At 36.9% G+C, this 12196-nt stretch overlaps 1 protein-coding gene across 1 annotated transcript in view; it reads left to right on the forward strand.

The window, feature by feature from the left end:
* The window catches only part of LOC129710934 (mucin-16-like), a 98689-nt gene extending 87122 nt beyond the window's left edge, over nt 1-11567 (forward strand). Inside the window, exons 118-127 of the mRNA XM_055658241.1 lie at nt 1090-1259; nt 1407-1433; nt 2202-2290; nt 2375-2442; nt 3172-3329; nt 3874-4046; nt 4258-4325; nt 5712-5872; nt 7290-7402; nt 10164-11567. Coding sequence (XP_055514216.1) covers nt 1090-1259; nt 1407-1433; nt 2202-2290; nt 2375-2442; nt 3172-3329; nt 3874-4046; nt 4258-4325; nt 5712-5872; nt 7290-7402; nt 10164-10256 — 1120 coding nt within the window. The 3' untranslated portion in view covers nt 10257-11567. The remainder of the gene's footprint in view (nt 1-1089; nt 1260-1406; nt 1434-2201; nt 2291-2374; nt 2443-3171; nt 3330-3873; nt 4047-4257; nt 4326-5711; nt 5873-7289; nt 7403-10163) is intronic.
* The last annotated feature ends 629 nt before the right edge of the window (nt 11568-12196 follow it).

Here is a 12196-nt window from a genome sequence, read left to right on the forward strand (position 1 = left end):
AATGTGGACATGCTGCCATATCTGGTCATCAGTTTGAGACTTTGGTACCATCTATAAGCACCTTGAATTATTCTATAAGTACCTAACAACAGCTGACATAATTGCGTAAAAAGAGATTTTGATTATAGGAGTAAATTACTCTTATTGCAATTGTGTAGTTTCTTAATGAGATCACACCTGGATCATTGTGCAGTTTTAGTCTTGTTACCCAAGAAAGTTATAAGTGCAATTAAGATTCACCGGCTTGGTTCTTAGGATGCCAAATTTATTACATGATACATTGAGAAGATTGGCACTAGTTTTCTTTGGAGTTCAGAAGATGTGAAGATGACATCAAAACTTAAAGAAATCTTAATAAGAATAAACAGGCAAAATATAGGGAGGATATTTCCTTGGCTGAGGAGTCTATGTCCTGGGTGTGAAAATAAGGGCCAGGCTGATTACAACCAAGGTGAAGAAAAGTGATTTCCATCGTATGACGCAATTTTAGAATTCTCCACAATGTAGAGCAGTGGAATCATGGTCATTGTCATCATTCAAGTGGTTTGCTTCTGGGGGTAATTTTGAGAACTAGGTCAAATTGTGTTGATGGATTGTTAAAAGTTATATAAGAACATCCATACTACTGTAAGTAAATTATTCATGTGAACAAATTAATTTCTCGAATGCCTCAACAGTTTGAAAATCATGGAGTTTGATGATTTGCTTAGTCTACTGTCTATCTGTTGTAATACAAGCTGACCTTAACCTTAACACTAACCCTAATGCAAATATCAAGGATACCATGTTGCTCTAAGTCAGCTTTCAAAACTGGGTTTGATACTCTGGAGGTTACCAATATCTAAACATATCGGTTTGTACTTGTCAAACGCATTACCAGCAGCCCTATGTATGACTTTATTCTGTATTGATTCAATAAGACTGGTTCAAATCAGTTTGAGGTTGCAGATTGAGCATGCAAGTAGCAGCAGTAACTGTTTGAGGAACTTCAGCCCCAGCATCTTATTGCGAAAGAACATATGAGAAGTTGATGAGAAGGATTTCAAAATATTTTTGATTCATTTAATTGTTCGTTCATCTACTTCACAGTTCAGCAAATGTCCAGGATTCCAGGGTGCATGCAAACTGCACATTCAGAAATGATTCTGATCCTCTGGAAGTTAACAAGGTTACTGCATACGGTGTGTTCAAAGAAAAGACGAAAGGCATCACATCTTTGAAAACATATTCATTGGACAGTAGCAGTCTCTACGTGAATGGTATTTATGTTAAAATAAATATTCTGCTCTTTTACATTTATTTTGGCAACAATAGATTTTTTTTTAAAATAGAGGCAATGAATTTTATTTCATGATAGCTTTCCAATTGATTTTCGTCAAAAATTTCACAATTTCTAATTTTTACAGGTTACACTGAAGGATCTGTACCAGACAGTGAGTATGGTTGCTGCAGATTTTTTCCAATTATGTAACATGTAGTATACTTTTAAATGCAACTCTTTCATTTCTGGGTGTAAGTTTATGTTCATGAGGATAAGTGCTCCTGGGCGCTCATGTAGAAAGTTAAAATGCATAGCAACTAAATGACCTGAATTTTAAGTAATACTAGACCAAGTGCCGACCCGTTGGGTTTGCTCCCCCAATGGTGTGATCACCCAACCCAATATTCCACCATGCACCCATCTCCTCCAACGGAACTGAAGCCGTTCCCAAATGTAAGATTCCAGCACTCCCCTGCCTCCCTCAGCAGTGGATTAAAAAAAATTCCAATTGCACCTCCCTGCCTGCTGCAGCAGTGAAAAGTTCAGAGTGTTCCTGTCTTGCAACTTTGTTTCGAAGTGTGTTGGAAGCTGATAGGAAGGAGCAGCCGTCAACGAATCAAAAGGCAGAAAGGCAGCCAGACGGCAGCCGGTCGGATGGCACGAGAGTTTTATATATTAATAGATAGATAGATAGATAGATAGATAGATAGATAGATAGATAGATAGATAGATAGATAGAGTCCTTTTTTTTTACTCTAATTCGGGAAAATTGCCTTTTTATCACATGCACCAAGGGTACAAATTGAACTGATTGTTTACAAGTCTTTAGTTCAGAGGTTCTCAGATAATTCAATTTTAGAGTCGTGTAATTGGAGAAATTAGAAAAAGTGTTATTTCAATCCATTGCATTCCTGTACAATGGTTTATTCTTTCCTTGCAGCTCAACCGAATGGCGGATCAGGGCGCTTGAATTTTAATGTCACATTTACTATAACAAATTTTATTACTCCAAACAACATTATCCAATTGGTAAGTGTAAAATGAATTTTGAATGATATAAATCAGCATGCTGTGCTTCTTTGTCTAAAATATTTCCCTTTTTGCATTTGGTAGCTTGACACCTTGTATCGCCAAAGCAATCTAGCAGGAGCATTCTCAAACTGTCACAGCCCAGATTTCGGGTAAGATATTTGTGCAAACTCTTCATTACAGTAGCTAATTCGTTTAAAAGAAAAGCAGAAAATGCCAGCACAGTTAAACGGTCATTCAGTATCTGTGGAAAGAACTGTGTATGTAGATCGTGGGCCTCGTATTCGGGGGGAAAGGTTTAAGATAGTATCAGGAAAATATTTTTAGATCAAAACACTCGTGCTTTCTACCACACAGAAATCATTTTTCAAATTGCTAGGTAACAGGGAAAATATCAGTAAAAATTGCTGGTGACTCACTATTTTTCCACTCATAGAATTACATAGCATTTTAATTTTTGCTCTGATTTATTTCCTGTTCCCTGATGGGAGGCCATTTGATACTTTATATCATCGAGAATAAAATATCAAATATCCTTAGACCATTCCAAAACACTAATTCCACAATTCACATTGCCATTTCAGCATTACAGGGTATTATAACAAAGGTTATCTATTATTTTAGAAAATATATATTCAAGTACATATTTTTGTGTACTAGTCATGTCTCTACTATTTATTTCATTCCCCTTACATGTTTTTCCTCTACCTGCTAAATTTTTGTAAGGTGTCCTTGAGACTCTTGAAAGGCGCCCATAAATAACATTTATTATTATTATTATTATTATTATATTAAAAATATTAATATTGCAGTGAATATACATCACGATCACATTTTGCAATGATTTTTACTAACTGCATCTGCTTTTTTTTTTTCAACAGTCGCAGAGGCACAGGCGCTAGAATTGAAGTCATTTGTTCTTTCAAAAATGATCCAACTATTGATAAAGTTGATGTCTACAATGAATTCAGGGATAACACTGGGAAAATCACTGAACTGGGACAATTTTCATTGAACGAAACTAGCCTCTATGTAAATGGTACGGATTAGTCAAATTAATTTATAGAATAAATTAAAGAGAGAGTCATTATTTAAGTGAACAAAATAGTTTGGGCACAAATAGCTTTAATGATATAAATGATTTGAGCTCTAATTCCCACGATATGACAACAACAAAAAACAAAGAGTGAGGGCTTTTTGCAGCTTCACTCTAAGTATACACAAAGATTTTTTTCAGGGTAATTGTGATCCAGATCATGGTAGCTTGGAGAAGAAAGAGTTTACAGTAAATTCTTCCAAGGAAATGAAAAAAGGATTGTTATTAATTTCAGCAAAATAAAAAATATATAAATCTAGTAGCAATCTTGAAGTTTATGTGCTTACATCGAACATAGAACATTGTTCAGCATAGGCATGCTCTTCAGCCTACAATGGTTGTGTCAAACATAACGCCAAGATAAACTAATCTGCCCGCACATCATCCATATTCCTCCATTTCATCCATTTCTGCGAGTAGTTGATATTTATTTATAGACTCTCTGTAGCCACTGACAATGTTTTAACATTTCATATCTTAATTTTAGGTTATCAAGAAGTGAAGCCAACTGCAGAAACAACTGCACCTGGACTTGCAGGCAGAGAAAATGACTTGAAATTTGGCCTTACTTTCACAATAATAAACAGAGATTTTACTGCTGCACTTAATGATCAAAATTCTCCTGAATATAAAAGCCTAGTTGCCGAACTTACTGCAATGGTAAGGACCAACTTTTTGCTTGAAATTATTGACCACATGATGAGATGTATGAATTACTTTTGAATCAGTTTTATTAATTACTGTCACTCATTTTACATGATGTACTATTGTTGCAAAAATTCTGCATTATGAATCTGTTCTGACATTTTCTATAAAATGTAATTTATCTTTAGAAAGTTGTGTAATCAATACTAATTTTTGTATATTGTAGCTCACAGCATTATACCAAAACAGCTCGCTTAAGGACAATTACCGCATCTGTAATGTTACAGGACTGAGGTAAGAGGATTTCTTCTGCATTTTAAATATTTTTAAAATAAAATAAAAATATTACCTATTATTGACCAAGCTCAACAACAGCATCCAAAACTATTTTGTGAATTAAATATGTCAATACAATTTTTAATTTGTGTCTGGAGCTACATTTAACCATAAAATATAACTGCTCTATTTCCATAAATCACTGCTTCAGTTCAAGTAAGGGTTGCTTGGCATTTGATAACCGTTGAGCCATAGTCATAGACGTACAGCTTAGAAACATTCCCCTCAGCCCAACTTGTCCATGCCGACCAAGATCCCCCATCTATCCAATTTGCCTGTGCCTGGTCCATAACCCTCTAAAGCTTTTGCAATGCCTAAACAAATGTCCTTTAAAGGTTGTTATTATAGTTGCCTTAACTACTTTCTCTTGCAAAAAATTGCCCCTCGGGTTTCAATTAAATCTTTTGTACTCACCCTATTCTCTCTAGTTCTCGATTTCCCCATACTGGGAAAAAAACTGCATTTGCCCTATCTATTTCCCACATGCTGTTATATACCTCTATAACAAGAGTTCCCAACCTGGGGTAAATTTACCCCCAGAGGTAAATCTTGCCCAACCAGCAGGTACATTTGTTGATTCTGGATTGGTACATATCTTTTCTCATTGTCTGACTGTTTGGCTCTGGTATATTGGTATCTGTTCATCATTAGTTGTTTATAAATAAGTGAAATAACACTGTTATGTGCTATTTAAGTTACCAGGGGTAAACGGGATGAAAAAGGTTGGGAACCCCTGCTCTAGAGGATCACTCCTTATTCTCCTGCACTCCAAGGAACAAAGTCCTAGTCTGCCCAACCTCTCCCTATTGATCAGGAACTTAAGTCTGGGCAACATCCTAATAAATCATATCTGAACTCTTTCCAACTTTGTACATCCTTCCTTTTGTGCAATGAGAGGAAATATCCGGCTATGGCATTATCCTTTAAGTTTAGGCAAAAATTATCCTTCCAAACTCCAAGATTTCTTAATCAAAGATGTTCAGACAGTTTTCTTACTGACCATACCCTACCTATTCTGTCGCCTGATGCATAACATATCAAGGTCCATCCCAAGATAGAGATTCACAATTAATTTAGTTAATTCAAACTTAACCAAACCCCTAATTTCTCCAGGGTTCATAACAGAAAGAAAGCTACATGCCCACGATTATTTTATTATTCATGTACAAATATTTTGAAATACTCTTAATAAATGACTTGGATTCAAACTTAATTTGTTATGTTGCTATTTCTAACAGATACTGAATCATGGTTATTTTTTTGTTAGATCATTATAGGTGGGCACATATAAATGAGGTTAATACTTTTTTATAACAATTTATTTATTCTTCTTATTCCCATTAGAATTGGATCAATTATATGCACTTGCCAGTGCTTCTTTGACCCAACTGCTACTAATGAGTTAGTGACAGCAGACAAAGTGAAAACAGAATTTGCCACTGGAACAAATGGAACAGCCCTCCTCGGAAATACCTTCCTGCTGAAAATGGACAGTTTGTCAGTAGGTAAAGTATCAACCTTGATTTAAAATATTTCTAATATTTCCATATTGATGATTTGTGTTATTTTTCACATTCTGAGCTCCAGTTTAGTTCAGACATGTTTGTGGATTGTGTAAAATTAAAATCAATATTCTATTATATTACTTCATCTCAAGATGGGATTATTAAATATACAACATAATTTATATTGGTCAAAAGGACCAAAGTACTACATGGATACATTGATCATGTGTTTAGATCAAGTAAGGCTTTCTATGATAAAGACATTCTTCTCATAAACAGTCTCTTATCGCCAACAGATTGTAACAGGTATATATGCACCAAGGCAAATTCCTTGTATGTAAATACTTGGCCAATAAACTTATGCATTCATTCATTCATTCATAGAAACATAGAAAATAGGTCAGGAGTAAACCATTCGGCCCTTCGAGCCTGCACCGCCATTCAATATGATCATGGCTGATCATCTAACTCGGTACCTGCCTTCTCTCCATACCCCCTGATACCTTTAGCCACAAAGGCCACATCTAACTCCCTCTTAAAAAAAAAAAGCCACTGAACTGGCCTCAACCACCCTCTGTGGCAGAGTATTCCACAGATTCAGCACTCTCTGTGTGGGGAAAAAAAAATTCTCATCTGTCCTAAAAGACTTCCTTCCCCCTTATCCTCAAACTGTGCCCCCAATTTCTGTTGAAGTCTCACCACAGTGTGCTGCTGTGATTCACCTTAATGCTGAAGTCATCAACAATGTGCATATTGCATGGTTCTGGCCTACCAACAGAAAGTAACATCAAGTAGAATGTTAGGAATTAAATATGCATTCAAAAAAGTCAATGGTATTTTCATTTTCACTACACCGATAATGAGTTCAACATCCTGATTTTTGCAGACAGGCACCAATTACAAAGAACATGGCAGCTGTGACTCAGATATTGTAACATGTTACCCCAGGTGAACGATTTGAAACGACCCAATCACCACCTGAGCCTGAGTAGACCACTCCAGAGCATGGGTGGTCCAGTAAACTTGGGCATTTAATTCCGACAATCATATCCCCTCTTGCCCTACCCCACTGGTTTTCTCCCATACCCACTCCCAGCCTTATGAGGTCTGCCATTGGTAGGGTATGGATGAGATTTCCACCCACGACAACCCCGATTTCTGATTTCACTACCACCTCTGCTATTGCATGCCCAATATCATTTACTCCGTGTAAAATAAAGTATCCCTCAGATAAGACCATAAGATGCCCTTTCTTACTAATCTATTCCCGGTACCCCCCATTGGAAAAAAGCTGACTATCTACCTTATTTATCCATCTCACAATCTGATATTTAATTTTAATTTAATTGGTGATGAAGATTTTAAAACATTAACTTGCAATACACTGTTAATTAATGTATGTATTTTCTTCATGCAGAGGCTGTAGGGTCTGTCCCTCCTGCTAACACAGAAATACCATTTTGGGGAATCATAATTATCGTGGTGGGCATACTGGCCATTCTATTTCTCATTTCTCTCGGCAGCTTGTGGGTAAGTGTATTTAAAAAAAATATTAAGCAGTGTCATTGTAGAGATGAAATTTAGTCGTGCACAGCATATAAAAGAAAATAACCCAACCTATGACGAAGGCCAGCCTCCTGGTATGATAGTTCAATAATCACAGAGTTCCAAAGTTAATTTGTCTCAGAGATTCTCATATTTACTATGTTTTCATACAACATGGAAGGAGGGCATTTGGCCTATCAAGCCCATGTTACCTCTCACATAAATCCCACAAGATGTCTCTACGTATTTCACTGCAAGCTTTCAGGATACCTGCGATCAAGTTTACCACACAAATGGAAATGAAAACAAAATACATTCTATGAGATGTTCTTTCCAAGAAAAGTCCACATAAAAAAAATAAAGGAGAAGTAACTGCCGGCTGTACTCCATTAGATGAGGAAATAAAGCGGGAAAGCCCATCATCGCATGAGCCTGAGCAGACCACTCCATAAATTGTGCCATGCAGAGAAAACAGTATATTTTAGTCCATATCTTTTCTTCAGGACTGAAAGCAAAGTAATAAGTAAGTGAAAGGAACACCAACTGCCTCAGTAGGTTGTCACCACCAGCCTTTGCAGAAAAATTAGCGAAAAGGGTGAAGATGTATACTTATGAAGACAATATTCATACTAGAAGCCTATTCCAGGTTGAAATTTTTATTCTAAATAAATGCACCCCATTCAGGGTCAATCCATCTCTGGTGCAAACATGGAACATAATGTTTTTGATTTCCTACCTGAAGCTGGTGCATATAGCTGGGTTCCTTCAGGCTTGGGAATGTAAACAGACTTTAAATAAAATATTGAGCCTTGGCATAATAATTCATCTGAAGCTAACTCGGCCTGAGCCTAAGGATTTAAAAGACAATTTGATGGTCAAACCAACACATATCGTCTGATGCCTTCAGGCTCAGGAGCAGCCATGCCCCAGCTTGGATTAGGGAAAATATGGAACAGTGTTACATAGTTTTGTGGCAACAGCATGGAAGCACAGAAATGGGAAATTACCAGCAGTTACACTAAATGCAATATAACATTAATACAATTAGTGGAAAGATTAGAGGTGTGAAGAGGAAGGTTGTTTACATGTAGAGGAGGCTAGAACTCATTGCTTGAATGCCCCCACCCATTCCGAATCTGACCTTTCTGTCCTGGACCTTATCCATGGTCAGAGTGAGGCCCACTGTAAATTGGAGGAACAGCACCTCATATTTCACTTGGATAGTTTACACCCCAGTGGTATGAACATTGACTTTTCCAATTTCAGGTAGTCCTTGCTTTCTCCTTCTTTCCCCTCCCCTTCCCAGCTCTCCCTCAGCCCACTGTCTCTGCCTCTTCCTTTCTTCTTCCCGCCCCCCCACCCTCACATCAGTCTGAAGAAGGGTCTCGACCCGAAACATCGCCTATTTCCTTCGCTCACTAGATGCTGTCTCACCCGCTGAGTTTCTCCAGCATTTGTGTCTACCTCTGTTCAAAGTTATCTCCACTAACCAGTACTGTTATACCAAAGATGTTTCCAATCCCAAATATCATCTCCAAAGTGAACGGCTAAGAGATGATTTGGGATACATTATTTGTGTCAAAATTCCCTCACTATATCTGTCAGTAACATACATGATGAAATTGACTGGAATAATAGATTAATCGGATAGTTTCTCTCATGAAGGAATTAAATTAACGATTTTGCCATTCAATCATTCATCTGCTAATAACCTATCGAATGAAAGGGTGTGGTTAGAGTCATACAGCACGGAGTGAGACCCATTGACCCAACTCATTCATACTGACCAAGGCGCCCCTTCCAAGCTAGACCCATTAGACCAAGTTTGGCCTATATCCCTCTAAACCTTTCCTATCTACATATGTGCTCAAATGTATTTTAAATATTGTTATAGTACCTGCTTCAACTATTTCCTCTGGCAGCTCATTCTTGTCCCTTAGATCCCTATTAAATGTTTCCCCTCTCACCTTAATCCAATGTCCTCTAGTTCTTAATTCTTAATCCTCTAGTTCCTGATTCTTCTACCCTAGGAAAAAGACTGCATTCACACAAGCTATTTCCCTCATGATTTTCTGTCAGGTCACCCTTGTTGATGACAAGGGGCTGGACCTGAACACAGGCAGGCACTTGTATGTATAGAAATTCGTTTGTCATACCTGACCTCCATCTCGTATTTGCAGATATCATTGGTGTTGTTATTGTTATCAGGAGTATTTTTCGAGGGAACCTGTATAGGACTTTCGGGGCATGTAAAATCAAACCTAAATTTAGGTTTGGCTGATGGGTCTGGCCAATGCCACACACCTACTTTCAGTGTACCTATGCACGATTATTACCTCCATTAAGAGGGGTATTCAGTTGGTGGGAGTGGGAAGGTGTCTGGTGCAGGTGTTGGGAGTCCTTGTGCACCAACTGCAGCCGAGCAAAGCATGGTCTGATTTCTTTTAAAATTCACTTTGACTAAGACATTTCCCAGTAAAAGCACAATGTAAACCTCATAGTTCATCAGGCTCCCGATCAAGCGATAACTTCTGGAGACTTGAATAACCTGTGCATCATGCCAAAGATATTAGTCATCTGCATGCGTTCAATTTGCTCAATGCCATTAGAATAGAAACTGGTTTCTAGTTCCAATTCATCCCAAGAAAGTTACAGCAAGGATGTTTTTAAATATGGGAATGTATTAAGGAGTATAGTATAATAGTTTCTACTTAAAGTGTGTCAATCTCACATTTTAATCTTTCAGGCACTGTTTTATTTGAAAAAGAAGAAACATGGATCCTATGACACAATGCAAAATCGTGCTGGATTATACTTTACACATCAGAGATTCCAATAAGAAACATTAAAGATAAATAACAACCAAGTCAATAATAGTGGAATTTAAGCGGAAGAAAGCACACCAGTGTGATTACAGTTATATTTAATTAAATTAAAACTTGAAAATTGTGAATGTAAAATGAATGCAATGCAGTAGAACATATTCTCTGAGTTATGTAGATGTGAAGAAGGGCTTGTCTGTAAAATCAAATGATTGAGATGTTGTTGTAATGTAAAGTGGCAGGCTTTCCTGCATGATTTGGACTTGCAGTGTACTTTGAAAGGTGCATACATCAGAAGACCTGACTACTACAGACAATGAAGGCAACATTCCTGGACGGACATATTTTGTCAAAAGGTTCCTCACACTTCTGACAAATCAAGCATGGACATTATAACTGTGACTGTGACGAGCCCCTTGAAACCTGGCCAAGAAGGGGAATAGCTCTCAAGACAGGGTAATACCCTTCTAAGTGACAAAAGTACAGACTGCAAGTGGGGCTCAGAGCAAAGATGCATGCATTTTGCCACAGTGGCAATTAAAGTATTTAACTAAGCATTATTTTTAGATTCCTCTGAAGCTATGATTGCCCCTCAAATATTCTGTAACGTATCAATATATTTTATAATTCAGATTTGTCTGAAATTGGCAATTCATTTTGTGCTGCTGATTGATTGACTGTTTTAGCTACCTGTATAACAGAGAAGTATCAATTTTACTTATCACTAATTGTTCAGTTCTCTTTCTCCTTAAGATCTATTCAAACAAAAGATTATAATTAAAAATTGCCTACATTTTGTGAGGATAAAACTCTCCTTTCTGTATTTTATAGAAGGGATGAATACATTCCACTTCATGACAGAATGCTCAGGCAAAGATTAAGTCAAGTGAAATGCAATGATAAATTATAAACAGATTAAAGTTTGTAAGTTTTGAGTGTTTCTCCAAGTGCATTATTTGCACTCATGTTTCATTTACAGTCAGACATTTTGGATAGAAATTTGAAATCTGTTTTAACTCCGTTTCTGAAAAAAAAAATCAATGGATACAAATTTTCAAAGCACTGTACAACATGTATTCTCCAGTTTATTGCATAAAAGCGGGTATAGATTTCTCCATATTGTCTCAAATTGTAATGAGCTATAATCTATTTTAACAAATCTTTTGGAAATGCACTTTGATCGTAATATTATTGTTGTGTTTATGATAGAAACATTATATATTTCTAAAAGTAAGCTATTTTGAAATTTAGATACGAGTATTTATCAAAATATTATTTTTCTGGGCCTATTTTTCTTGTCATATAATAAATAGCAAGAATAAAGTAAACTGTTGTTTTGTGTTTTTTAACAGCATCATTACATGCTAAAAAAATGTAATATAAATGCAAAATGTACATTTTTTTCAAGTTGAGAATTTTGTTTTAAATGCTGGAAATATCCACTTCTGAGTTTTTTCAGCATATACAACAAAATAAAGGTGGCACAGCCACATAGCATCAGCGACCCAAGTTCAATCCTAACCTCTGGTGCTGTCTGTGTGGAGTTTGCATGTTCTCCCTGTGACCATGTGGGATTTCCTCCAGGTCCTCTCACATTCCAAAGACAATATATTCATGTGCTGGGAGCATTAGAGTTAATTCAACAAGTCTGTTAACACGGATGCCGTGACATTAAAAACAATCACCTCGAACCCGTGAAGGTTGGTATCATGCTTTACCACCCTTTCTGACACCACATGCAGGCTCTCTAGCGTTCCCAGCAACGCACCAAATTATAGTCTTCTTATATGGGCTTCCTCAGTGAAGTCATCGTCCAAGTCTCTGATTTACCTGGGACCTAGCTCCCTAGCCATGACTGCAGATCAGTCATGCTCAAGACGATCAAGTCTCTGAGATAATTTCTAAGGTAATTAGCATGTCAATTTGTGAGATGATCGAACCGACAAGGCTAAATCAA

Source organism: Leucoraja erinacea, chromosome 29 (genome assembly GCF_028641065.1).
Source record: "Leucoraja erinacea ecotype New England chromosome 29, Leri_hhj_1, whole genome shotgun sequence".
Classification (NCBI taxonomy): Eukaryota; Metazoa; Chordata; class Chondrichthyes; order Rajiformes; family Rajidae; genus Leucoraja; species Leucoraja erinaceus.